At 48.1% G+C, this 25,477-nt stretch overlaps 1 protein-coding gene across 2 annotated transcripts in view; it reads left to right on the top strand.

The window, feature by feature from the left end:
• Nucleotides 1-25,477, top strand: part of GTPBP3 (GTP binding protein 3, mitochondrial) — a 394,097-nt gene that overhangs the window by 335,384 nt on the left and 33,236 nt on the right. For both annotated transcript variants that reach the window (XM_063914578.1, XM_063914577.1), the window contains exon 8: nt 15,546-15,711. In XM_063914578.1, the coding sequence (XP_063770648.1) occupies nt 15,546-15,711 (166 nt within the window). The remainder of the gene's footprint in view (nt 1-15,545; nt 15,712-25,477) is intronic.

The raw sequence follows: 25,477 nt of genomic DNA, 5'->3' as shown, positions 1-25,477 counted from the left end.
CTCCCTTTCACTCTGTACCACTCAGCCTGCCCTCCTTTACGCTGTGCCTCTCTGCCGGCTACCCCATCCCTCTGTGCCTTTCAGCCTGTCCCTCCCCCTTTCACTCTCTCAGCCTGCCCCCATTCACCCTTTCAGCCTGCACCTCAATCTGTGTGAATCCTCCCTTCTCCCCCCTCCGTTCGTTCACCTGCATGTGAGGCCAGGAGCAGCACCGCGGCAGTCAGTAATCAGACAGGGCAGGGACTCGGAGCGCTGCGCAGTAGTGAGAGTGACAGGCTCGCTGGTGGCAACTCAAATGTGGCGCTGGCCACAGGCCAATCAGGTTATATAGCGCTGGGGTGTGTGCTGGCATACTCTCTCTCTCTCCAAGGGGCCTCAGGGGGAACCTGTCTTCAGAAAAGAGATTCCCTGTGTGTGTGAAGCGTGTCGGTATGTGTGTGTCGACATGTTTGACGAGGAAGGCTCACCTAAGGAGGAGGGGGAGTGCATGATGGTCAGGTCGCCGTCGGCAACGCCGACACCGGACTGGGTGGATATGTGGAATGTCTTGAATGCAAATGTAAATTTACTGCATAAACGATTAGACAAGGCTGAAGCTAGGGATCAGTCAGGTAGTCAGACCATGCCTGTCCCTGTGGCACCAGGACCTTCGGGGTCTCAAAAACGCACCATATCCCAGATCACTGACACAGATACCGACACAGATACTGACTCTAGTGTCGACTATGAGGAGGCAAAATTACAGCCAAAGGTGGCGAAAGGTATTCGTTACATGATTATTGCCATTAAAGAGGTTTTGCATATCACTGAGGAACCCCCTGTCCCTGACACGAGGGTACACATGTATAAAGGGAAAAAGCCTGAGGTCACTTTTCCGTCCTCTTTTGAACTAAGCGACTTGTGCGAAAAGGCTTGGGAATCTCCAGATAGGAGACTACAAGTTCCCAAAAGGATTCTTATGGCGTATCCCTTTCCACAAAAGGACAGGATACGATGGGAATCTTCGCCGAAGGTAGACAAGGCGCTGACACGCTTATCCAAGAAGGTGGCACTGCCTTCTCAGGATACAGCTTCCCTCAAGGATCCTGCTGATCGTAAGCAGGAGGTTACCATGAAGCACATTTACACACATTCCGGCACTATCGTTAGACTGGCTATGGCATCGGCCTGGGTGTGTAGTGCTGTCGCAGCATGGACAGATTCCTTATCTACGGAACTTGACACCCTAGATAAGGATACCATTCTAATGACCCTAGAGCATATCAAAGATGCTGCTTTATATATGAGGGATGCTCAAACAGACATTTGTTTACTAAGCTCCAGAATAAATGCTATGTCTATTTCTGCTAGGCGACTCCTGTGGACCCGGCAGTGGACGGGGGATGCTGACTCAAAGCGGCATATGGAGTCGTTGCCTTACAAGGGGGAGGAGTTGTTTGGAGAAGGCCTCTCGGACCTTGTCTCTACTGCTATGGCCGGTAAATCGAATTTCTTACCTTATGTCCCCCCGCAGCATACTAAAAAGGCACCTCATTATCAAATGCAGTCCTTTCGTTCCAATAAAAGCAAGAAGGTACGGGGATCATCCTTCCTTGCCAGAGGAAAAGGCAAGGGAAAAAAGCTGCATGCAGCTAGTTCCCAGGAGCAGAAGTCCTCCCCTACATCTGCAAAGTCCACCGCATGACGCTGGGGCTTCCCGGGGGGAGTCTGCTCAAGTGGGGGCACGTCTTCGATTTTTCAGCCAGGTCTGGGTTCACTCACAGGTGGATCCCTGGGCTATAGAGATTGTTTCTCAGGGATACAGGCTGGAATTCGAAGACGTGCCTCCTCGCCGGTTTTTCAAATCGGCTCTGCCAGCTTCCCCGTCAGAGAGGGAGTTAGTGTTGACTGCAATTCAAAAATTGTATCTTCAACAGGTGATAGTCAAAGTTCCTCTTCTCCAGCAAGGAAAGGGGTATTACTCAACCCTGTTTGTGGTCCCGAAACCGGACGGTTCGGTCAGGCCCATTTTGAATCTAAAATCCCTGAACTTGTACTTGAGAAAGTTCAAGATGGAATCGCTCAGAGCGGTCATCGCCAGCCTGGAGGGTGGGGATTGGATGGTGTCCCTGGACATAAAGGATGCATACCTTCATGTTCCGATTTTCCATCCTCACCAGGCGTTCCTGAGATTTGCAGTACAGGACTGTCATTACTAATTTCAGACGTTGCCGTTTGGGCTTTCCACAGCCCCGAGAATTTTCACCAAGGTAATGGCGGAAATGATGGTGCTCCTGCGCAAGCAGGGTGTCACAATTATCCCATACTTGGACGATCTCCTCATAAAGGCGAGATCTCGGGAGAAGTTGCTGGACAGCGTGTCGCTGTCGGTGAGGATGTTGCAGGGGCACAGCTGGATTCTCAATATACTGAAGTCAAGCTAGTCCCTACAATGCGCATGACCTTTCTGGGTCTGATTCTAGACACAGACCAGAAAAAGGTTTTTCTTCCGATGGAAAAGGCTCAGGAGCTCATAGCCCTGGTCAGGAACCTATTAAAGCTAAAAAAGGTTTCAGTGCATCACTGCACGCGTGTCCTAGGGAAGATGGTGGCATCGTACGAGGCCATCCCCTTCGGAAGGTTCCATGCGAGGACCTTTCAATGGGATCTACTGGACAAATGGTCCGGGTCCCATTTACAAATGCATCAGAGGATCACCCTGTCTCCCAGAGCCAGGGTATCTCTCCTGTGGTGGCTGAACAGTGTTCACCTCCTAGAAGGCCGTGTCACAACTGAGGGCCTGAGCTGACAGAAGGCAGCCTCAGTTGTAGGGGCTGAGATGTACCGGAACCTGGGAGGTTGTATCAGACCCCTGGACATGTAAGTAACATGAATAATAACTGCCCGAAGGCGTGACCACGACAACTTGGATAAAAGTCAATGATGTTTATTATGACAACTCCGCAACACAGCAGCAGTAAAAGAAAACGTATAAGTCAGCAAAGAATAAATACAGTTCCTGGGTACTACAGGATGGCAGGAGCCACAGGGCACTGGTAGTGTGAGATAGTTCTTATGATCTTCTAGATGGAAAGTCCTTACCAGGCCCGACTGTAGCAATGGAGATAACCCAGGATTGTGCCAGCTGGTGTTCCAGGAAAAGCTGGGTTGCTGAAGATAAAATAGCTGCTGTGGATACTGGCTGGAACCAGACTGTTGTTAGCACGGAGTGGATACTGGCTGGAACCAGTTAAATAATAAATGAACTTGGGAGCGATGAAATATGAACTGAAATGTAGAACTTGAGAGCGGAGAAATAATAATACCGGTGGAGAGTGGTAAAGTGTAGAAAGGACACCGGCCCTTTAAGGGAAGCTGTACTCTGCTGGAAGCTGAGCTGGAAGCAGGTAAGGTTGTAGCTGGAAACAGATGAATCCACAATGGATTAGAGAGTCAGGCTACACCGCAGGTGGAATGCTGGTGCGGGTCTCTATGGTGGAAGTCTTGAGACAGGAGCTGGAACCTGGAAGACAATCACAGGAGAGAGACAAACAGGAACTAGGTTTGACAACCAAAGCACTGACGTCTTCCTTGCTCAGGCACAGTGTATTTATACCTGCAGCAAGGAAGGGATTGGCTAGGCAATTATGCAGATTATCAATACTGAGAACAGATTGGTGGAAATGATCAGCTGACAGAATCCAAGATGGCTGCGCCCATGCAGACACTTGGAGGGAAGTTTGGTTTGTAATCCATGTGGTAATGAAAACAGTAATGGCGGCGCCGGCCACCGGAGACAGGAGGCGCCAGGCTGACAGATGCACATCCAACCACGCGGACACAGCGGAGGCCGCGGCTGACGTAATCGCCACTCAGACACTCTGCATGCAGAAGTTCAGGGACGGCGGCGGAGGCCGCGGGAGACGCCATGCCAGGTGTAATATGGCGTTTACTGTGACAGCGTCCCAGAGTGACAGGAGAGGATACAGGAATGTACACATCAGGATAACAGATGGAATCCGGTCCTGGAGCGCTGAGCCAGCCTTAGGAGGCATCTGATGGGTAAGAAATGGCGTCCAGATACCCGGATCGTGACAGCACCCCCCCCCTTTAGGAGTGGCCCCAGGACACTTCTTTGGCTTTTGAGGAAACTTGGAATGGAATCTCCGGACCAAGGCAGGAGCATGGACATCAGAAGCATTGGTCCATGAACGTTCCTCAGGACCATAACCTTTCCAGTCAATAAGATATTGTAGTTGACCGTAACGGTGACGTGAGTCCAGGATCTTGGCCACTTCATACTCAACGCCTCGTTGAGTTTGGACTTTCGGAGTTGGAGGAAGTGAGGAATGAAACCGATTCAAGATCAGCGGTTTCAACAGGGAAACATGGAATGTCCTGGGTATTTTTAAGAAGGGAGGCAACTGGAGTCTGTAAGCAACAGGATTGATGACTTGTTCAATCTTGAAAGGACCGATATAGCGAGGTGCAAACTTCATACTGGGAACTCTTAACCTCAAATTCTTCGTGGATAACCATACCCGATCACCCACCTTGAGAGCAGGAACTGCTCGACGCTTCTTATCCGCAAACTTCTTGTACCTGAACGATGCCTTGAGCAGAGCTGATCGTACGCTCTTCCAGATATTGGCAAACTGATGCAAGGTGATATCCACTGCGGGGACAGAAGTTGCTGGAAGCGGTTGGAACTCAGGGACTTTAGGGTGGAATCCAAAGTTAGTGAAGAATGGTGTTGAAGCAGATGAAGAATGATACTGGTTGTTATGACAGAACTCGGCCCAGGGAAGTAATTGAACCCAGTCATCTTGAGAGGAGGACACATAGATGCGGAGGAAGGCCTCCAAGTCCTGATTCACCCTCTCGGTTTGACCATTGGTCTGAGGATGGTAAGCCGTGGAAAACTTTAGCTTGACTTGGAGGACTTGACATAAACTTCGCCAGAATTTGGCTGTGAATTGAACTCCTCGATCTGAGATAATTTCTTCATGAAGACCGTGGAGTCGGAAGATCTCTTGTATGAATACTTGAGCCAACTTGGAAGCTGACGGAAGACCGGTGAGAGGAATGAAGTGTGCCATCTTGGTGAACCGGTCAACTACCACCCAGATGGTATTGAACTTGTTGCACATGGGTAAGTCTGTAATGAAATCCATCGACAAGTGGGTCCATGGTCGACGGGGAACGGATAGTGGAACCAGTTGCCCCGCAGGCGACTGGCGGGATACTTTATGTTGGGCACACTTTGGGCAAGATGCAATAAACTCCAAGACGTCCTTTTTCAGAGTTGGCCACCAATAGGACCTAGAGATAAACTCCAGGGTTTTTTGGATACCTGTATGTCCGGCAAAACGGGAAGCATGGGCCCAATGCATGAGCTTCTTCCTTAGCATCGGCTTCACAAAACTTTTCCCTGATGGGGGCGTAGAGTCCATCCCTACCGTGGAGAATGCCAACGGATTTATAATAGGATGCTTGTCTGAAGACTCTGACTCATTTTCTTGCTCCCATGAGCGGGAAAGGGCATCGGCCTTGCGATTCTGAGAGCCCGGACAGAACTGGAGTTTAAAGTCGAACCTGGAAAAGAAAAGTGCCCATCTGGCCTGACGAGGGTTGAGACATTGTGCGCCCTTCAGGTATAAAAGGTTCTTGTGGTCTGTAAGTATGGTGATTGAATGAGAAGCTCCCTCCAACAGATACCTCCACTCTTCTAGAGCGAGCTTGATGGCTAGCAACTCCTGGTCGCCAATGGCATAGTTGCGCTCAGCTGGGGAGAACTTCCGGGAGAAGAAACTGCAAGGGTGTAAATGGCCATCTTTAGCCCTCTGAGATAACACCGCTCCTACTCCAACGGAGGAGGCATCCACCTCTAAGATGAAAGGAGAGTCGATATCAGGCTGTTTCAGAACAGGCGCATAGATGAACCTTTGTTTTAAAAGATGAAATGCTTGCATGGCTTCTTCAGACCACTTGGACGGGTTAGCACCCTTCTTAGTGAAAGCAGTAATAGGCGCCACAATGGTGGAAAAGTCTCGTATAAACTTTCGGTAATAGTTGGCGAACCCTAAGAACCTCTGGACCCCTTTGAGGGTTAAGGGTACCGGCCAATTTTGGATTGCTTGTAGTTTCTCAGGATCCATCTCTAGTCCGGAACCGGACACAATGTACCCTAGAAACGGAATGGACTTGACTTCAAAGACGCATTTTTCTAATTTGCAATAGAGATGATTGACACGGAGACGGGACAGAACCTCTTTAACCCAAAAACGATGTTCCTCTAAATCGTTGGCAAAAATGAGGATATCGTCTAGATAGACCACGACATGACGGTATAGAATGTCTCTGAAGATCTCATTGACAAAATGCTGGAAGACAGCTGGAGCATTGCTCAATCCGAAGGGCATGACGAGGTACTCATAATGTCCGTCACGGGTGTTAAAGGCGGTCTTCCACTCGTCACCCTCACGGATCCGGATGAGATTGTATGCACCTCGCAAGTCCAGCTTTGTAAAGATGGTAGCTCCGCTAACTCTGTCAAAGAGCTCAGTAATCAGGGGTAAAGGATAACGGTTCTTGATGGTAATGTCGTTCAAACCTCTGTAGTCGATGCACGGCCGCAGACCACCATCTTTCTTTTTTACAAAAAAGAAGCCTGCGCCGGCTGGAGAAGAAGAAGGTCGAATGAACCCCTTTGCTAGGTTCTCTTTAATATATTCCTCCATAGAATGCGTCTCAGGCAGAGACAACGGATAAGTTCGGCCTCGAGGTGGAACCTTCCCTGGAACGAGATCAATCGGACAGTCCCATTCTCTATGAGGAGGAAGGATATCAGCAGAAGCTTTACTGAACACATCCGTGAAATCTTGATATGGAGGAGGTGGAACATCAGACGACCTGGGGGAGGAAGAACAGACAGGCAATACTTTAAACAAACATGTCTCAGCACAGGAGGAACCCCATGCCAGGATTTGCGTAGTCGTCCAATCAATTGTAGGATTGTGAAGACGGAGCCATGGAAGGCCCAGGACCACAGGATGTGTGGCTCTTGGAATCACTAAAAAAGAAATAAGTTCGGAATGAAGAACTCCCACTCTCAGACGAACTGGTAGAGTCCTTAAAGAAATAACTGCATCAAAAATTTTGCTGCCATCCACGGCAGTTAAAGAAATGGACGAAGGAAGTCTCTCGGTTGGTAGGGACCACCGTTTAACATAGGCTTCGGTAATAAAGTTCCCAGCTGCTCCGGAATCAAGGAGGGCAATGACATTCCGATAACGTTGAGCAACTTGAAGCGAGACTGGGAGATTACAATCTTGAGGAGATGGAGAGGAGATCATTACTCCTAGCCGGCCCTCTCCTTGGCGAGCTAGGATTTGGAGTTTCCCGGACGTTTGGGACAGGCATTAATGGTGTGAGACGGAGCTGCACAATAGAGACAGAGAAACTCGGAGAGACGTCTTCGGCGCTCAGCAGGAGTTAAACGGGAACGGCCAAGTTGCATGGGCTCATCTTTAGATGGTGACAGTTGACGAGGAGGAGGAGCAGAAGATTTTGGAGCAGATGATCTTCCACGCTCAGTTGCTCTCTCTCTGAAACGTAAATCAACTTTCGTGCAGAGTGAGATTAGCTCATCTAACTTAGAAGGTAAGTCTCTGGTAGCTAACTCATCTTTAATACGCTCAGATAAGCCATGCCAGAATGCAGCATACAGGGCCTCGTCGTTCCATGCCAGTTCGGATGCCAGGATCTGGAACTGTATCAGATATTGTCCTACAGTACGTGACCCCTGGCGTAAACGGAGAATCTCGGATGAAGCTGAGGTTACCCGGCCTGGCTCGTCGAAGATGCGCCTGAATGTTGACACGAAGGCAGTGTAGGAAGATAGCAGGGTGTCGGACCTCTCCCATAACGGTGATGCCCAATCAAGGGCTGAGCCACTGAGAAGAGAAATAATGTAGGCAATTTTTGTACGGTCACTGGGAAAATTGCCAGGTTGTAGCTCAAACTGAATCTCACACTGGTTGAGAAATCCCCTGCAGAATCTTGGAGATCCGTCAAATTTTGCTGGCGTTGGAAGATGAAGACGTGGAGCAGAAATGGGTAAGGTGGGTGGGGTTGTAGCTGGAGTCACTGTGGTTGACGCACCAGACGCGCCTGATCCACGGAGAGTTGTCTGAATCCCATCCAGCCGAGTAGAGAGATCCTGGAGACAGCGGATGATGTGGCCCTGTGCAGCCTCCTGATGTTCTAGTCGGGCTGCCAGTTCTTGCATCGGCCTGGCCGCTTGATCCTGGTCTCCGGCTGGATTCATTAGGTCAGTGCTTACTGTCACAACTGAGGGCCTGAGCTGACGGGAGGCAGCCTCAGTTGTAGGGGCTGAGATGTACCGGAACCTGGGAGGTTGTATCAGACCCCTGGACATGTAAGTAACATGAATAATAACTGCCCGAAGGCGTGACCACGACAACTTGGATAAAAGTCAATGATGTTTATTATGACAACTCCGCAACACAGCAGCAGTAAAAGAAAACGTAAAAGTCAGCAAAGAATAAATACAGTTCCTGGGTACTACAGGATGGCAGGAGCCACAGGGCACTGGTAGTGTGAGATAGTTCTTATGATCTTCTAGATGGAAAGTCCTTACCAGGCCCGACTGTAGCAATGGAGATAACCCAGGATTGTGCCAGCTGGTGTTCCAGGAAAAGCTGGGTTGCTGAAGATAAAACAGCTGCTGTGGATACTGGCTGGAACCAGACTGTTGTTAGCACGGAGTGGATACTGGCTGGAACCAGTTAAATAATAAATGAACTTGGGAGCGATGAAATATGAACTGAAATGTAGAACTTGAGAGCGGAGAAATAATAATACCGGTGGAGAGTGGTAAAGTGTAGAAAGGACACCGGCCCTTTAAGGGAAGCTGTACTCTGCTGGAAGCTGAGCTGGAAGCAGGTAAGGTTGTAGCTGGAAACAGATGAATCCACAATGGATTGGAGAGTCAGGCTACACCGCAGGTGGAATGCTGGTGCGGGTCTCTATGGTCGAAGTCTTGAGACAGGAGCTGGAACCTGGAAGACAATCACAGGAGAGAGACAAACAGGAACTAGGTTTGACAACCAAAGCACTGACGTCTTCCTTGCTCAGGCACAGTGTATTTATACCTGCAGCAAGGAAGGGATTGGCTAGGCAATTATGCAGATTATCAATACTGAGAACAGATTGGTGGAAATGATCAGCTGACAGAATCCAAGATGGCTGCGCCCATGCAGACACTTGGAGGGAAGTTTGGTTTGTAATCCATGTGGTAATGAAAACAGTAATGGCGGCGCCGGCCACCGGAGACAGGAGGCGCCAGGCTGACAGATGCACATCCAACCACGCGGACACAGCGGAGGCCGCGGCTGACGTAATCGCCACTCAGACACTCTGCATGCAGAAGTTCAGGGACGGCGGCGGAGGCCGCGGGAGACGCCATGCCAGGTGTAATATGGCGTTTACTGTGACAGCGTCCCAGAGTGACAGGAGAGGATACAGGAATGTACACATCAGGATAACAGATGGAATCCGGTCCTGGAGCGCTGAGCCAGCCTTAGGAGGCATCTGATGGGTAAGAAATGGCGTCCAGATACCCGGATCGTGACAGCCCGCAGGTTCGGAATTCAGGACTGGATCCTGGTGACCACGGACGCAAGCCTCCGAGGTTGGGGAGCAGTCACACTGGGAAGAAATTTCCAAGGTCTCTGGTCGAATCTAGTTGAGGGCCATATACAACGCCCTATGCGAGGCGGAGGCATTGGTTCGGGACAAACCGGTTCTGATTCAGTCAGACAATGTCACAGCAGTGGCTCATGTAAACCGCCAAGGCGGCACAAGGAGCAGAGCGGCCATGGCAGAAGCGACCAGGATTCTTCGCTGGGCGGAAGGCCATGTAAGCGCCCTATCAGCTGTATTCATCCCGGGGGTGGACAACTGGGAAGCGGACTTCCTCAGCAGGCACGACCTGCATCCGGGAGAGTGGGGACTTCATCAAGAAGTCTTCGCACAGATCGTGGGTCGGTGGGGACAGCCTCAGATAGACATGATGGCATCCCGTCTCAACAAAAAGCTAAAGCGGTATTGCGCCAGGTCAAGAGACCCTCAGGCGGTAGCGGTTGACGCTCTAGTGACACCTTGGGTGTTCAGATCGGTCTATGTGTTCCCTCCTCTACCTCTCATACCCAAGGTGTTGAGAATAATAAGACTAAGAAGAGTAAGAACAATCCTCATTGTTCCAGATTGGCCACGAAGGACTTGGTATCCGGATCTGCAAGAGTTGCTCACAGAAGATCCGTGGCCTCTTCCTCTAAGACCGGACCTGCTGCAGCAGGGGCCCTGTCTGTTCCAAGACTTACCGCGGCTGCGTTTGGCGGCATGGCGGTTGAACGCCGGATCCTAGCGAAAAAAGGTATTCCGGAGGAGGTCATTCCTACCCTGATCAAGGCTAGGAAGGATGTGACATTGAAACATTATCACCGTATATGGCGAAAATATGTTTCTTGGTGTGAGGCCAGGACTGCTCCTACGGAGGAGTTCCATTTGGGTCGTCTGCTTCACTTCCTGCAAACAGGAGTGACTTTGGGCCTAAAATTAGGGTCCATAAAGGTCCAAATTTCGGCCTTATCCATTTTCTTTCAAAAGGAATTGGCTTCTCTTCCTGAAGTACAGACATTCGTGAAGGAGGTGCTGCATATTCAGCCTCCTTTTGTACCTCCGGTGGCGCCGTGGGATCTTAATGTGGTATTAAGTTTCCTCAAATCACCTTGGTTTGAACCACTCACAACAGTGGAGTTGAAATATCTCACTTGGAAAGTGGTCATGTTGTTGGCCTTGGCTTCTGCGAGGCATTTCGGAATTAGCGGCTTTGTCACATAAAAGCCCCTATCTGGTTTTCCACGTGGATAGGGCAGAATTGAGGACTCGTCCTCAATTTCTGCCTAAAGTGGTCTCTTCTTTTCATATGAATCAACCTATTGTCGTGCCTGTGGCTACACGGGACTTGGAGGATTCCGAGTCCCTTGATGTGGTCAGGGCTTTGAAGATTTATGTGGCCAGAACAGCGAGGGTTAGGAAAACTGAAGCGCTGTTTGTTCTGTATGCAGCCAACAAAGTTGGCGCGCCTGCTTCAAAGCAGACTATTGCTCGATGGATCTGTAACACGATTCAGCAGGCGCATTCTACGGCAGTATTGTCATTGCCTAAATCGGTTAAGGCCCATTCCACTAGGTAGGTGGGCTAGTCTTGGGCGGCTGCCCGAGGGGTCTCGGCATTACAGTTGTGCCGAGCAGGTACTTGGTCTGGGTCAAACACCTTTGCAAAGTTCTATAAATTTGATACCCTGGCTAAGGAGGACCTCCTGTTTGCTCAATCGGTGCTGCAGAGTCATCCGCACTCTCCCGCCCGTTTGGGAGCTTTGATATAATCCCCATGGTCCTTACGGAGTCCCCAGCATCCTCTAGGACGTTAGAGAAAATAAGATTTTACACTTACCGGTAAATCTATTTCTCGTAGTCCGTAGAGGATGCTGGGCTCCCGTCCCAAGTGCGGACTTCTTCTGCAAGACTTGTATATAGTTATTGCTTACATAAGGGTTATGTTATAGTTTCATCGGTTTAGACCGAGACTATGTTGTTTGTTCATACTATTAACTGGATAGTTATCACAAGTTATACGGTGTGATTGGTGTGGCTGGTATAAATCTTGCCCTGGGATTCCCAAAAATCCTTTCCTCATACTGCCCATCTCCTCTGGGCACAGTTTCTCTAACTGGGGTCTGGAAGAGGGGCATAGAGGGAGGAGCCAGTGCACACCCAGAGTCCAAAGTCTTTCTTAAAGTGCCCATGCCTCCTTCGGAGCCCGTCTATTCCCCATGGTCCTTACGGAGTCCCCAGCATCCTCTATGGACTACGAGAAATAGATTTACCGGTAAGTGTAAAATCTTATTTTTTTTCCTGTGCCTAATTTAGGGTTTTGTTTAGTGACTCAGATCACAAATATAAAAAGTACGCCTCAGCTAACTTCATTTCCACTGTCGGGATTATACTGTTCTGTGGAGACAGGACTCACTCCTACGTTTCACACTGACCATCACTGCGTGAGAAATCCAGAGCTGGCGTATAGATGTACGGTAAACTACCGGCATATGCTGGGATTTTTCATCAATACTGGCCATACTATCTATATTTATATGCTTATTATTGAGCACTTACTACACTAGAGTTAGACCACTGATCCACCTGTGTATGAATAACAATATTACCTCTAGCAGATATTACAATATATACACAATGAAAAGTATGATGTACAGTAAGTGACTCTATTTGCTTTCTCACCAAAAGCAAAATTATTTTCTGGCACACTCTTTCATCCTTAGAGCAATAATCTGCTCTGCAATGCTTTATGTAACAAAGCTTTTCTTGTGACACACAAATGTGTCCTCCTATATCCTTGCTGCATTCACTTTAAAGAGACTCGGTAGCGCAGAGCGTCTTTATGTGAGACGTTTTCCGTCTAAGTCGCATTGCGAATAAGCTGCGTGTGCGTCCTATTCGCATAGCGACGCAAAAAAGATGCCCAATATTAGCAGAGCTGCCCGTGAGCTGCCGGCTGACTCGCACCAGGCATCTCCTGCTGCATGGCATATTGAGGCAAGATGTATGAGGACACATCTGTATAAGAAAGCAGAAGTGTGCCTCTACTCTTTCTTCTGAGTCAGTATCTTTCTCTGATTACACTCCCTGTTATTTGATGCTTTTACAGCTGACAGAAAAGCAAAAGTACTGAGATTACATGATACAGACTCCCTTTCCACAATTGCTATAGATTCGTCCTACAGAACCTCCACTAAATTGATATTTTCATCAACATGTGGATGTTATAATTGATACTCTCATATCTCTACATCTTGGGATATAGTCAGTACCTTTTTTCTAGAGGTAATAGATTTGAATCAAAGCTTTTTAAACCCCATATATCTGTGTATCCAAATCTGATGATGTTTGTTGAATCACACTGACCTACGGCCATACCACACTGGGAATGCCCAATCTCGTCTGATCTTGGAAGTTATGCTCTGTCGGGCCTGGTCAGTACCTGGATGGGAGACCACCAGGAAATACTAGGTAAGTATTTTTACTTAAACATACAACATTGAGTTTGGTACCATAAAGAAATACTACTGATATTGGCTATATTGGTACCCTCAGTTTGGAGAGGTATAGGTAATATACACCCTTAATTAGGAGATTGTATACTTGATTGAGGTACTGTTTATAGTTACCATTGGAGTTTCTGAGCCAAGTCAGCATTTCACTTTGCAATTTTCATTCTGTGGGGTACATTTACTAACATGGGAGTTCTATTTAAGATGGGATGTTGCCCATAGCAACCAATCAGATTCTACTTCTCGTTTATCTAGCACCCTCTGGAAAATAATACCTGGAATCTAATTGGTTGCTAAGTGCAACATCTCATCTTAAATAGAACTCCCATCTTAGTAAATTTACCCCATTTAGAGAAAAAAATTACTTTACTATATAAGGGAACAACTATATATTCGTTTACATACATTAATTCTCGCCATAGTCGCTTAGATATATGTTCATATATGCTTTACCCTTTCCCTAACCTTTTTAAGTGTGACCTCAATAAAAGTTACATTTTAAATACCAATAACTATTTTCTATATAATAAAGTGTGCCCCAGGAAAGACTTATAGTTGCTTTGTTTTTGCGCACCTAAATAATTTTCTACTTAGTTCTCGGAACTATCATCTGGGAGCACCATCATCCCTTTGCTAACAATAATTCTGTATGTATAACCGCACGTTGGTTTACTATATCTGACATATATATCATCAACAAAATCTTGTGCAGATTTACACTGCTTTCTTTCAACACTGGGAATGAGTTCATATCAAGAATGAGATCACATAGCAGAGACGCAGTGAGTTCCTGGTGTGAGTGAGCTGACAGGTCCCATGCAAATCTGTTAGCGTCAGGTGTCTTTTTATGGCGAAAATGCGTCTTATTCGCATCGCTATGTGAATAGGACGCACAAGCAGCCTGCTGATTAAAATTATATGCAACATGCCTGTATTCCCTGTGCGACCCTGGCTGTATCTGCATACAAAATGCTATGTTGCAGTATTTTATAGGAAAACAGCTACGGTTGCAAACAGAATATAGGTATGCCATATATAATTTTAATCAACATAAGCTGCTTGTGCGTCATACTCACATTGTTATGCGAATAAGATGCATTTTAATGGAAAAAGCATGGAAGCTAGATGTAAGTGGAGACATCTGTATTTGTTTTTACTTTGGTTTTTGATATGGTATGGTTTTAAAACAGTTATGAAATGTTTAAAATTCTAATTAAATTAATTTGTGGCTAGTAATTCCTGCTTTCTGGGTGAGTAAATGTGGATATGTGCCACACTTATGGTAGCTCCAGACTGGCTGATTTTTGTTAGCAGCTCCATAGGACCTCGCATGTAATTGAGTCCATTCTATGATTTGGAACGGCAAACGTTTGCTGGGACAGCTGCCTTTGCAGAGGGTGATATGTAGTATAGACGCCTGCTTCTCTTCCTGAAGTCATCAGATTTGCCCGTTTATCTGCTGGAGGGCTGCTATCTGGCTATGGTATTTCCCATGTAGGAGTGCAGTCTTTTTAACTGCTGTTATAGTATTTAGGAGAACTTGCATGGAGAAATGTGTCGCACATAAATTGTTGATAAATCCAGGTTGTGTGCCTGTGCGAAAGGGTTGACCTGTGTTATATGTGCCGGGTCCAAGCTGGATATGTTGCGGTGTGCACTTGGGGTACACGGGTTACTCAATCCAGGTTATGTTTAAAAGGTGCTGATTGAGCTTCTTTTAACATAACCCAGGAACACCCTTTAAGACCTCATCTGAAAACCCTGGACATGAACAGTGTTGTGGACCCGGGTCGACCCGTTCACACTGGCACACGACATGGATTTTTCCCGGGTCCTTGCCTCCAGGACCGGATTAAGGGAGGGGCAACAGGGGCAGTCATTCCGGAGCCTCCACACATTAGGGGCCTCCACACACTGTTGTTTAAAGTAACGGCTGCTACCTGGCTGCAGCTCCGGGCTGGTGGCTGTGTGCGCGGCGCTGCTCCCTGCATTATGTTGTGTAACTCAGGCACTCATCAAGTTTGCATGGGGAGGTGCTTTAGTAGGGGGGGTCTCCACAACTTTGTTGCCCCTGGGCCCGCACCACCCTTAATACAGCCCTGCCTGCCTCAGTGTGAAAGGGGTATCAACATAGGTTGACACCACCTTCATTATCCCAGATCGGACGTAGGATTTTGGTCTGAAAGAGGTATAAAAGTTTCACTGTGTTTGGCACCCAAAAGGAACTATGCTGCAGTGCATTCCATTTTTTTTTTTTCATTAGAGTTTGTTTGCCGGTTATTTACTATCTCACAAATAAGTATTCTTAGGTTTACCATGTTGGTTTATTGTTTTTATCAATTTTTTTTTGCAGGCCAGAAGCCAACTGCCATAGTTTCTTCTATCCCTGGTACCACTCGTGATGTGGTGGAGGCTACTCTGAATATTGGAGGCTATCCCATTATCCTGAGTGACACTGCAGGGCTGCGAGATTCTGAGGACCCCATTGAGAGAGAAGGTGTGAGACGGGCCAAGGCAAGGTGATTAGATTATAGCTAGGCTGTGACCAATTTTCTTTTTAATATAACCTTTTATTATGACATTACTAAACCAATTCATATAAGATTTTAGTCTTTGTTCTTATACAATGGTAGATTGATTTTGTAAAACTGTAAAAGGTGATATGGGACACAAGTCTAAGTGTCAACAGGAAATATAGAGTGCATTCATGAAAAGACATGTACTGTCTATATATTACACTGTATGATTTTTCTGTCTGTTTCATCACATAGGGGTATATGCAATTGCGGTCGAATTCCGGATGGAATTCGACGGTCAGACACCCTCCCGCCGGGACCCGGATTCGACAGTCCCACTGTCGAAAAACGGACCAATTGACGATAGTGCGCGTCCTGGATTCGACTTCATGGACGGCACAAAAGTGTTTAAAAAATCAAGAAAAAAAATGCGTGGGGTCCCCTCTCCTAAGCATATCCAGCCTCTGGCTCTTTGAGCCGGTCCTGGTTGTAAAAATACGGGGGGGGGGGGAATGACAGGGGATCCCCTGTATTTTCACAACCAGCACCGGGCTCTACGTCCGGTCCTGGTGCAAAAAATACGGGGGACAAAAGACGTAGGGGTCCCCTGTATTTTTCACAGCAGCACCGGGCTCCACTAGCTGGAGAGATAATGCCACAGCCGGGGGACACTTTTATACCGGTCCCTGCGGCCGTGGCATTAAATCCTCAACTAGTCACCCCTGGTCGGGGTACCCTAGAGGAGTGGGGACCCCTTAAATCAAGGGGTCCCCCTTCCAGCCACCCAAAGGCCAGGGGTGAAGCCCGAGGTTGTGTCCCCCCCCCCCCCCCCCCCCCCCATCCAAGGGCGGCGGAAGGGAGGCTGATAGCCAAGTGACAAAATAAAGAATATTGTTTTTTGTAGCAGAACTACAAGTCCCAGCAAGCCTCCCCCGCAAGCTGGTTCTTGGAGAACCACAAGTACCAGCATGCGGGGGGGACACAGGTCCGCTGGTACCTGTAGTTCTACTACAAAAAAAATACCCAAATAAAAACAGTACACGCACACCGTGAAAGTAAAACTTTATTACATACATGCACGCCGACACACACATACTTACCTATGTTGACACGCCGACTCGGTCCCCTTCACCAGTAGAATTCATGGGGTACCTGTAAATAAAATTATACTCACAAAAATCCTGTGTAGATCTGTCCTCTTCTTGTTTGTAATCCACGTACTTGGCAAAATAATTTATTTATTTATTTATTACCAGTTATTTATATAGCGCACACATATTCCGCAGCGCTGTACAGAGAATATTTGCCCATTCACATCAGTCCCTGCCCCAGTGGAGCTTACAATCTATATTCCCTACCACATGTACACAGACACATTCATACTAGTGTTAATTTTGTTGGGAGCCAATTAACCTATCAGTATATTTTTGGATTGTGGGAGGAAACCGGAGTACCCGGAGGAAACCCACGCAAGTACGGGGAGAATATACAAACTCCACACAGTTAGGGCCATGGTGGGAATCGAACCCATGACCTCAGTGCTGTGAGGCAGTAATGCTAACCATTACACCATCCGTACTGCCACAAATAATAAAACGCAAAACCTGGATCACGCACTGAAAGGGGTCCCATGTTTACACAAGGGACCCCTTTCCCCGAATGCTGAGACCCCCTGTGACTCCTGTCACAGAGGGTCCCTTCAGCCAATCAGGGAGTGCCACGTCGTGGCACTCTCCTGATTGGCTGTGCGCGTCTGAGCTGTCAGGCGGCACATAGCACTATGCCGCTTCATTATATTCAATGGTGGGAACTTTGCGGTCAATGGTGAGGTTACTCGCGATCAACCGCTGACCACAAAGTTCCCACCATTAAATATAATGGAGCGGCATAGTGCTATGTGCCGCCTGACAGCTCAGACGCGCACAGCCAATCAGGAGAGTGCAACGACGTGGCGCTCCCTGATTGGCTGAAGGGACCCTCTGTGACAGGAGTCACGGGGTGTCCCGGCATTCGGGGAAAGGTGTCCCATGTGTAAACATGGGACCCCTTTCAGTGCGTGGTCCGGGTTTTGCGTTTTATTATTTTGCCAAGTACGTGGATTACAAACAAGAAGAGGACAGATCTACACTGGATTTTTGTGAGTATAATTTTATTTACAGGTAACCCGTGGATTCTACGTGGAGAAGGGGACCGAGTCGGCGTGTCAACATAGGTAAGTATGTGTGTGTCGGCATGCATGTATGTAATAAAGTTTCTCTAACGTCCTAGTGGATGCTGGGGACTCCGTAAGGACCATGGGGGATAGCGGCTCCGCAGGAGACTGGGCACAGCTAAGAAAGAATTAGGACTACCTGGTGTGCACTGGCTCCTCCCACTATGACCCTCCTCCAGACTTCAGTTAGAATCCTGTGCCCGGCCGAGCTGGATGCACACTAGGGGCTCTCCTGAGCTCCTAGAAAGAAAGTATATGTTAGGTTTTTTTATTTTACAGTGAGATCTGCTGGCAACAGACTCACTGCAGCGAGGGACTAAGGGGAGAAGAAGCGAACCTACCTAACTGGTGGTAGCTTGGGCTTCTTAGGCTACTGGACACCATTAGCTCCAGAGGGATCGACCGCATGGAACCGGCCATTGGTGTTCGGTCCCGGAGCCGCGCCGCCGGCCCCCTTACAGAGCCAGAAGCAAGAAGAAATCCGGAAAATCGGCGGCAGAAGACATCAGTCTTCACCAAGGTAGCGCACAGTACTGCAGCTGTGCGCCATTGCTCCTCATACACACTTCACACTCCGGTCACTGAGGGTGCAGGGCGCTGGGGGGGGGCGCCCTGAGAAGCAATAAATACACCTTGGCTGGCAAATATATCACAATATATAGCCCCAGAGGCTATATATGTGATAAATACCCCTGCCAGATTCCATAAAAAAGCGGGAGAAAAGTCAGCGAAAAAAGGGGCGGAGCTATCTCCCTCAGCACAATGGCGCCATTTTCTCTTCACAGTGCAGCTGGAAGACAGCTCCCCAGGCTCTCCCCTGTAGTTTTCAGGCTCAAAGGGTTAAAAAGAGAGGGGGGGCACTAAATTTAGGTGCAATATTGTTTATACAAGCAGCTATTGGGGGAAAAATCACTCAGTTATAGTGTTAATCCCTGCATTATATAGCGCTCTGGTGTGTGCTGGCATACTCTCTCTCTGTCTCCCCAAAGGACTTTGTGGGGTCCTGTCCTCAGTCAGAGCATTCCCTGTGTGTGTGCTGTGTGTCGGTACGGCTGTGTCGACATGTGGGATGAGGAAGGTTACGTGGAGGTGGAGCAGAGGCCGATAAATGGGATGTCGTCCCCTGTGGGGCCGACACCAGAGTGGATGGATAGGTGGAAGGTATTAAACGACAATATCAACTCCTTACAAGGCTGGATGATGTAAAACAGCTGTGGGACAGCCGGCTTCTCAGCCCGCGCCAGCCCAGGCGTCTCAAAGGCCATCAGGGGCTCAAAAAAGCGCCCGTTACCTCAGATGACAGACACAGATGTCGACACGGAGTCTGACTCCAGTGTCGACGAGATTGAGACATATACACAATCCACTAGGAACATCCGTTACATGATCTCGGCAATAAAAAATGTGTTACGCATTTCTGACATGAACCCAAGTACCACATAAAAGGGGGTTTTATTTTTGGGGAGAAAAAGCAGCCAGTGTTTTGTTCCCCCATCAGATGAATGAATGAAGTGTGTAAAGTAGCGTGGGTTCCCCCAATAAGAAACTGGTAATTTCTAAAAAGTTACTGATGGCGTACCCTTTCCCGCCAGAGGATAGGTCACGTTGGGAGATATCCCTTAGGGTGGATAAGGCGCTCACACGTTTGTCAAAAAAGGTGGCACTGCCGTCTTAGGGTACGGCCACCTTGAAGGAGCCTGCTGATAAAAAGCAGGAGACTATCCTGAAGTCTGTATATAAACACTCAGGTTATATATTGAGACCTGCAATCGCCTCAGCATAAATAGTGCTGCTGCAGCGTGGTCTGATACCCTGTCAGATAATATTAATACTCTAAGACAGGGAAAATAGTTTGCTAACATAGAGCATATTAAAGACGTTGTCTTATATATAAAGGATGCACAGAGGGATATTTGCCGGCTGGCATCCAGAATTAATGCAATGTCCTTTCTGCCAGGAGGGTATTAGAAACCCGGCAGTGGACAGGTGATGCTGCCTATAAAAGGCACATGGAGACAGGTGCGGTAGGGGCGCGTCTCGGGAACTTCAGGGACCAGTGGGTTTGCCCACAGGTGGATCCCTAGGTTCTGCAAATAGTATCACAGGGATACAGGCTGGAGTTCGAGGCGACTCCCCCTCGCCGTTACCTCACCTCAGCCTTGCCTGCTGCCCTCGGAGAAAGGTAGTACTGGCGGCAATTCACAAGCTGCACTTCCAGCAGGTGAAATCTAGGTACCCCTCCTTCAACAAGGCCGGGGTTACTATTCCAAAATGTTGTGGTACCGAAACCAGACGGTTCGGTGAGACCCATTCTAAAATTGAAAGCCTTGAACACTTATATACGAAGGTTCAAGTTCGAAATGGAATCGCTCAGGGTGATTATTGCAAGCCTGGAGGGTATCACTGGACATCAAGGATGCTTACCTGCATGTCCCTATTTACCCTTTTCACCAGGAGTACCTCAAAATTGTGGTACAGGATTGTCATTACCAATTCCAGACGTTGCCGATGGTCTGTCCCCGGCACCGAGGTATTTACCAAGGTAATGGCCGAAATAATTTTCCCGTACTTGGACGATCTCCTTATAAAGGCGAGGTCCAGGGAGCAGTTGTTCGGCGGAGTAGCACTATCTCGGGAAGTGCTACAACAGCACGGCTGAATTCTGAATATTCCAAAGTCGCAGCTGGTTCCTACGACGCGTCTACTGTTCCTGAGTATGGTTCTGGACACAGAACAGGATAAAAAGGGTTTCTCCCGGAGGAGAAGTCCAAGGAGTTGTCGTCTCTAGACAGAGACCTCCTAATACGTATACAGGTGTCGGTGCATCAATGCACGCGAGCCCTGGGAGGGATGGTAGCTTCTTACGAAGAAATTCCATTCGCCAGGTCCCATTCAAGGATTTTCCAGTGGGATCTGTTGGACATGTGGTCCGGGTCGCATCTTCAGATGCATCGGCGGATAACCCTGTCTCCAAGGGCCAGGGTGTCGTTGTTTGTGGTGGCTGCAGAGTGCTCATCTTCTAGGGGGCCGCAGATTCGGCATACAGGACTGGGTCCTGGTGACCACGGATGCCAGCCTTCGAGGCTGGGGGGCAGTCACACAGGGAAGAAACTTCCAAGGCTATGGAAAAGTCAGGAGACTTCCCTACACATAAATATTCTGGAACTAAGGGCCATTTACAATGCCCTAAGTTAGGCTAGACCCCTGCTTCAACACCGGCCGGTGCTGATCCAGTCAGACAACATCACGGCGGTCGCTCATGTACACGACAGGGCGGCACAAGAAGCAGGATGGCGATGGCAGAAGCCACAAGGATTCTCCGATGGGCGGAAAATCATGTGTTAGCACTGTCAGCAGTGTTCATTCCCGGAGTGGACAACTGAGAAACCAGACTTTCTCAGAAGACACGACCTCCACCCCTGGAGAGTGGGGACTTCATCCAGAAGTCTTCCAAATGATTGTACACCGTTGGGAAAGGCCACAGGTGGACATGATGGCGTCCCGCCTCAACTAAAAGTTACAAAGATATTGCGCCAGGTCAAGGACCCTCAGGCGATAGCTGTGGACGCTCTGGTAACCCCGTGGGTGTACCAGTCGGTGTATGTGTTCCCTTCTCTGCCTCTCTTACCCAGGGTAATGAGAATAATAAGAAGGAGAGGAGTAAGAACTATACTCATTGTTCCGGGTTGGCCAAGAAAAGCTTGGTAACCAGAACTCCAAGAAATGATCTCAGAGGACCTATGGCCTCTGCTGCTCAGACAGGACCTGCTGCAGCAGGGGGCCTGTCTGTTTCAAGACGTACCGCGGCTGCGTTGACGGCATGGCGGTTGAACGCCGGATCCTGAAGGATAAGGGAATTCCGGAGGAAGTTATCCCTACGCTATTTAAAGCTAGGAAAGAAGTGAACGCTAACCATTATCACCGCATATGGCGGAAATATGTTGCGTACTGTGAGGCCAGGAAGGCCCCAAAGGAGAAATTTCAGCTAGGTCGATTTCTGCACTTCCTACAGTCAGAGGTAACTATGGGCCTACAATTGGGTTCCATTAAGGTCCAGATTTCGGCTCTATCGATTTTCTTCCAAAATGGAACTGGCTTCACTGCCTGAAGTTCAGACATTGTCAAGGGAGTGCTGCATATTCAGCCTCCTTTTGTGCCTCCAGTGGCACCGTGGGACCTCAACGTGGTGTTGGGTTTCCTAAAGTCACATTGGTTTGAGCCACTCAAAACCGTGGATTTAAAATATCTCACGTGGAAAGTGGTCATGCTTTTGGCCTTGGCTTCGGCAAGGCGGGTGGAAAAATTGGCGGCTTTGTCATGCAAAAGCCCCTATTGGATTTTCCATATGGATAGGGCAGAATTGAGGACTAGTCCCCAGTTTCTTCCTAAGGTGGTATCAGCTTTTCACTTGAACCAACCTATCATGGTGCCTGCGGCTACTAGGGACTTGGAGGACTTCAAGTTACTGGACGTAGTCAGGGCCTTGAAAATTTATGTTTCCAGGACGGCTGGAGTCAGGAAGACTGACTCGCTGTTTATCCTGTATGCACCAAACAAGATGGGTGCTCCTGCTTCAAAGCAGACTATTGCTCGCTGGATTTGTAGCACAATTCAGCTTGCGCATTCTGTGGCTGGCCTGCCGCAGCCTAAATCTGTAAAAGCCCATTCCACAAGGAAAGTGGGCTCTTCTTGGGCGGCTGCCCGAGGGGTCTCGGCTTTACAACTTTGCCGAGCTGCTACTTGGTCAGGGGCAAACACGTTTGCAAAATTCTACAAATTTGATACCCTGGCTGAGGAGGACCTTGAGTTCTCTCATTCGGTGCTGCAGAGTCATCCGCACTCTCCCGCCCGTTTGGGAGCTTTGGTATAATCCCCATGGTCCTTACGGAGTCCCCAGCATCCACTAGGACGTTAGAGATAATAAGATTTTACTCACCGGTAAATCTATTTCTCGTAGTCCGTAGTGGATGCTGGGCGCCCGTCCCAAGTGCGGACTGTCTGCAATACTTGTAGATAGTTATTGTTAACTAAAAGGGTTATGGTTGAGCCATCTGTTGAGAGGCTCTGTTATGTTCATACTGTTAACTGGGTATAATATCACGAGTTATACGGTGTGATTGGTGTGGCTGGTATGAGTCTTACCCGGGATTCAAAATCCTTTCCTTATTGTGTCAGCTCTTCCGGGCACAGTATCCTTACTGAAGTCTGGAGGAGGGTCATAGTGGGAGGAGCCAGTGCACACCAGGTAGTCCTAATTCTTTCTTAGCTGTGCCCAGTCTCCTGCGGAGCCGCTATCCCCCATGGTCCTTACGGAGTCCCCAGCATCCACTACGGACTACGAGAAATAGATTTACCGGTGAGTAAAATCTTATTTTTACTATCACGGTGTGTGTGTGTACTGTTTTTATTTGGGTATTTTTTTTGCAGTAGAACTACAGGTACCAGCGGGCCCGTTTCCCCCCCGCATGCTGGTACTTGTGGTTCTCCAAGTACCAGCTTGCGGGGGAGGCTTGCTGGGACTTGTAGTTCTGCTACAAAAAACAATATTCTTTATTTTGTCACTTGGCTATCAGCCTCCCATCCGCAGCCCTTGGATGGGGGGGACAGCCTCGGGCTTCACCCTTGGCCCTTGGGTGGCTGGAGGGGGGGGACCCCTTGATTTAAGGGATCCCCACTCCTCCAGGGTACCCCGGCCAGGGGTGACTAGTTGGGGATTTAATGCCACGGCCGCAGGGACCGGTATAAAAGTGGCCCCCGGCTGTGGCATTATCTCTCCAGCTAGTGGAGCCCGGTGCTGCTGTGAAAAATACGGGGGACCCCTACGTCTTTTGTCCCCCGTATTTTTTGCACCAGGACCGGACGCAGAGCCCGGTGCTGGTTGTGAAAATATGGGGGATCCCCTGTCATTCCCCCCCCCCCCTCCCCGTATTTTTACAACCAGGACCAGCTCAAAGAGCCCGAGGCTGGTTATGCTTAGGAGGGGGGACCCCACACATTTTTTTTCTTGATTTTTAACCCATTCCCACCCCTTCCCACTGAAAAACATGCTCTGATCTCTCCATATTATTTTAGTCAGTAAAAAAAAAAAGTATTATTTTAAAAAATATATAAATAATACTTGTGGCTCCTAATAGACAAACCAAGTAGATAATCCCTTCTACTATAAATAGATATGCTATTAGCAATAAAAAAACACACAAAAAAACATGTTTTTACATTTTTTTATTAGATCCCGCCAGCAAAATGAGGCGGACTGAAATTGACGAAATGACTGTCAAAAAGCACTGTTGTCGAATCGACATTCTTCAATTGAATATACTTTTGTCGAAAAGCCGCATTTTTACCATTGCAGACATGTCGAATTTGACAACTGTCGAATTGCAAAAACTCGAATTTGAAATGGCCGTTTTTTTGGCGAAAGTACTGTATTGCATTGTTGAATCATTTTTTTGTGTCGAAAATTCCCCATTTTTCGACATTTGCGGCAATTCGACAGCAATTGCATATACCCCATAGAGAGGTCACCAAACGAGCCAGATTCTATGTTACTTCATCCAGAACAGGAATCTTCAATGTAAAATACTCTTCACATTTAAGCCTATTCTAGAAGCAGAAATAGGTCACATACAAGAAAAGTGAATGCAGCATTAATTAACTGTCCTAATCACTAAAATTGATGGCAAAGATAATGGTACAGTGTTTGGCCTGTTACTGCCGCACACACAGGATCTCACCATGCATGTGCCCATTCCAGCCCTTTATCAGAACAGAATAAGCTCTGTGTAAATCACCTTCCTAGCCGCAGGAATGGAAAAAATAGTGTTGTATCTTTTGTGGCTCCTAGTAGAAATCAACCACAGCAATGGTGTCCCTTTAACAGGTTGCAAATAATGAACTGTTTTGGCACAATTTATGTACTGTTAAATGAATATACCTGTATAGCACATTTTGAGACTTAGAAATGGGTCTTTGGCAAGGTTTACAATGTGTTCTAGCTGCCGTAACAAGAAGGCAATGTGTCTCCTGGCTTTGGCGTCTGCACATTTGAATTCCTTTCTTTTCAGCATGTTGGATAGAAGGCAGTTTATATTGACTATGAGGGTCATTCAGACCCTTCCACTAATGCGGCTCGCAGAATAGCTTGCCGATATCGGCAAACTGCATGAGCAGCGGCCGCATTGCGCCCCAATGGATGCGACCGTAATGTGATTGACAGCGGTGGGTGTTTTTAGGGCAGTGACACTGCGTTGGGGGGGGGCAAATGGGGGTGGTCTGGGACCGTTTTCGGGGCAGCTGTATATGACATCACACGCAGCTGCTCCAAAAATAAATAAAAAATGACCGCTGCCAGGGGTCAACTGCCAGGCTGTGCTGCCAGGGGTCAACCTTTTTTAACAATTAGATTGCGAACGCATCGGGAGGCAGCCTTGAACATGCTGGGTGACCATGCCCATGTTCAGAGATTAAAGCAGATCTTTCTGCGTTCATCTCTGAATAATTCCCCATGTGTCTTGTTCTAGGATCTATATATAACGAAGGATGGGACATCTACAGTGA

The sequence above is a fragment of the Pseudophryne corroboree genome, chromosome 1, assembly GCF_028390025.1.
Source record: "Pseudophryne corroboree isolate aPseCor3 chromosome 1, aPseCor3.hap2, whole genome shotgun sequence".
Taxonomy (NCBI): domain Eukaryota; kingdom Metazoa; phylum Chordata; class Amphibia; order Anura; family Myobatrachidae; genus Pseudophryne; species Pseudophryne corroboree.
The sequence above is the reverse complement of the archived record's forward strand: the minus strand, read 5'-3'. Positions and strand labels throughout refer to the sequence as shown.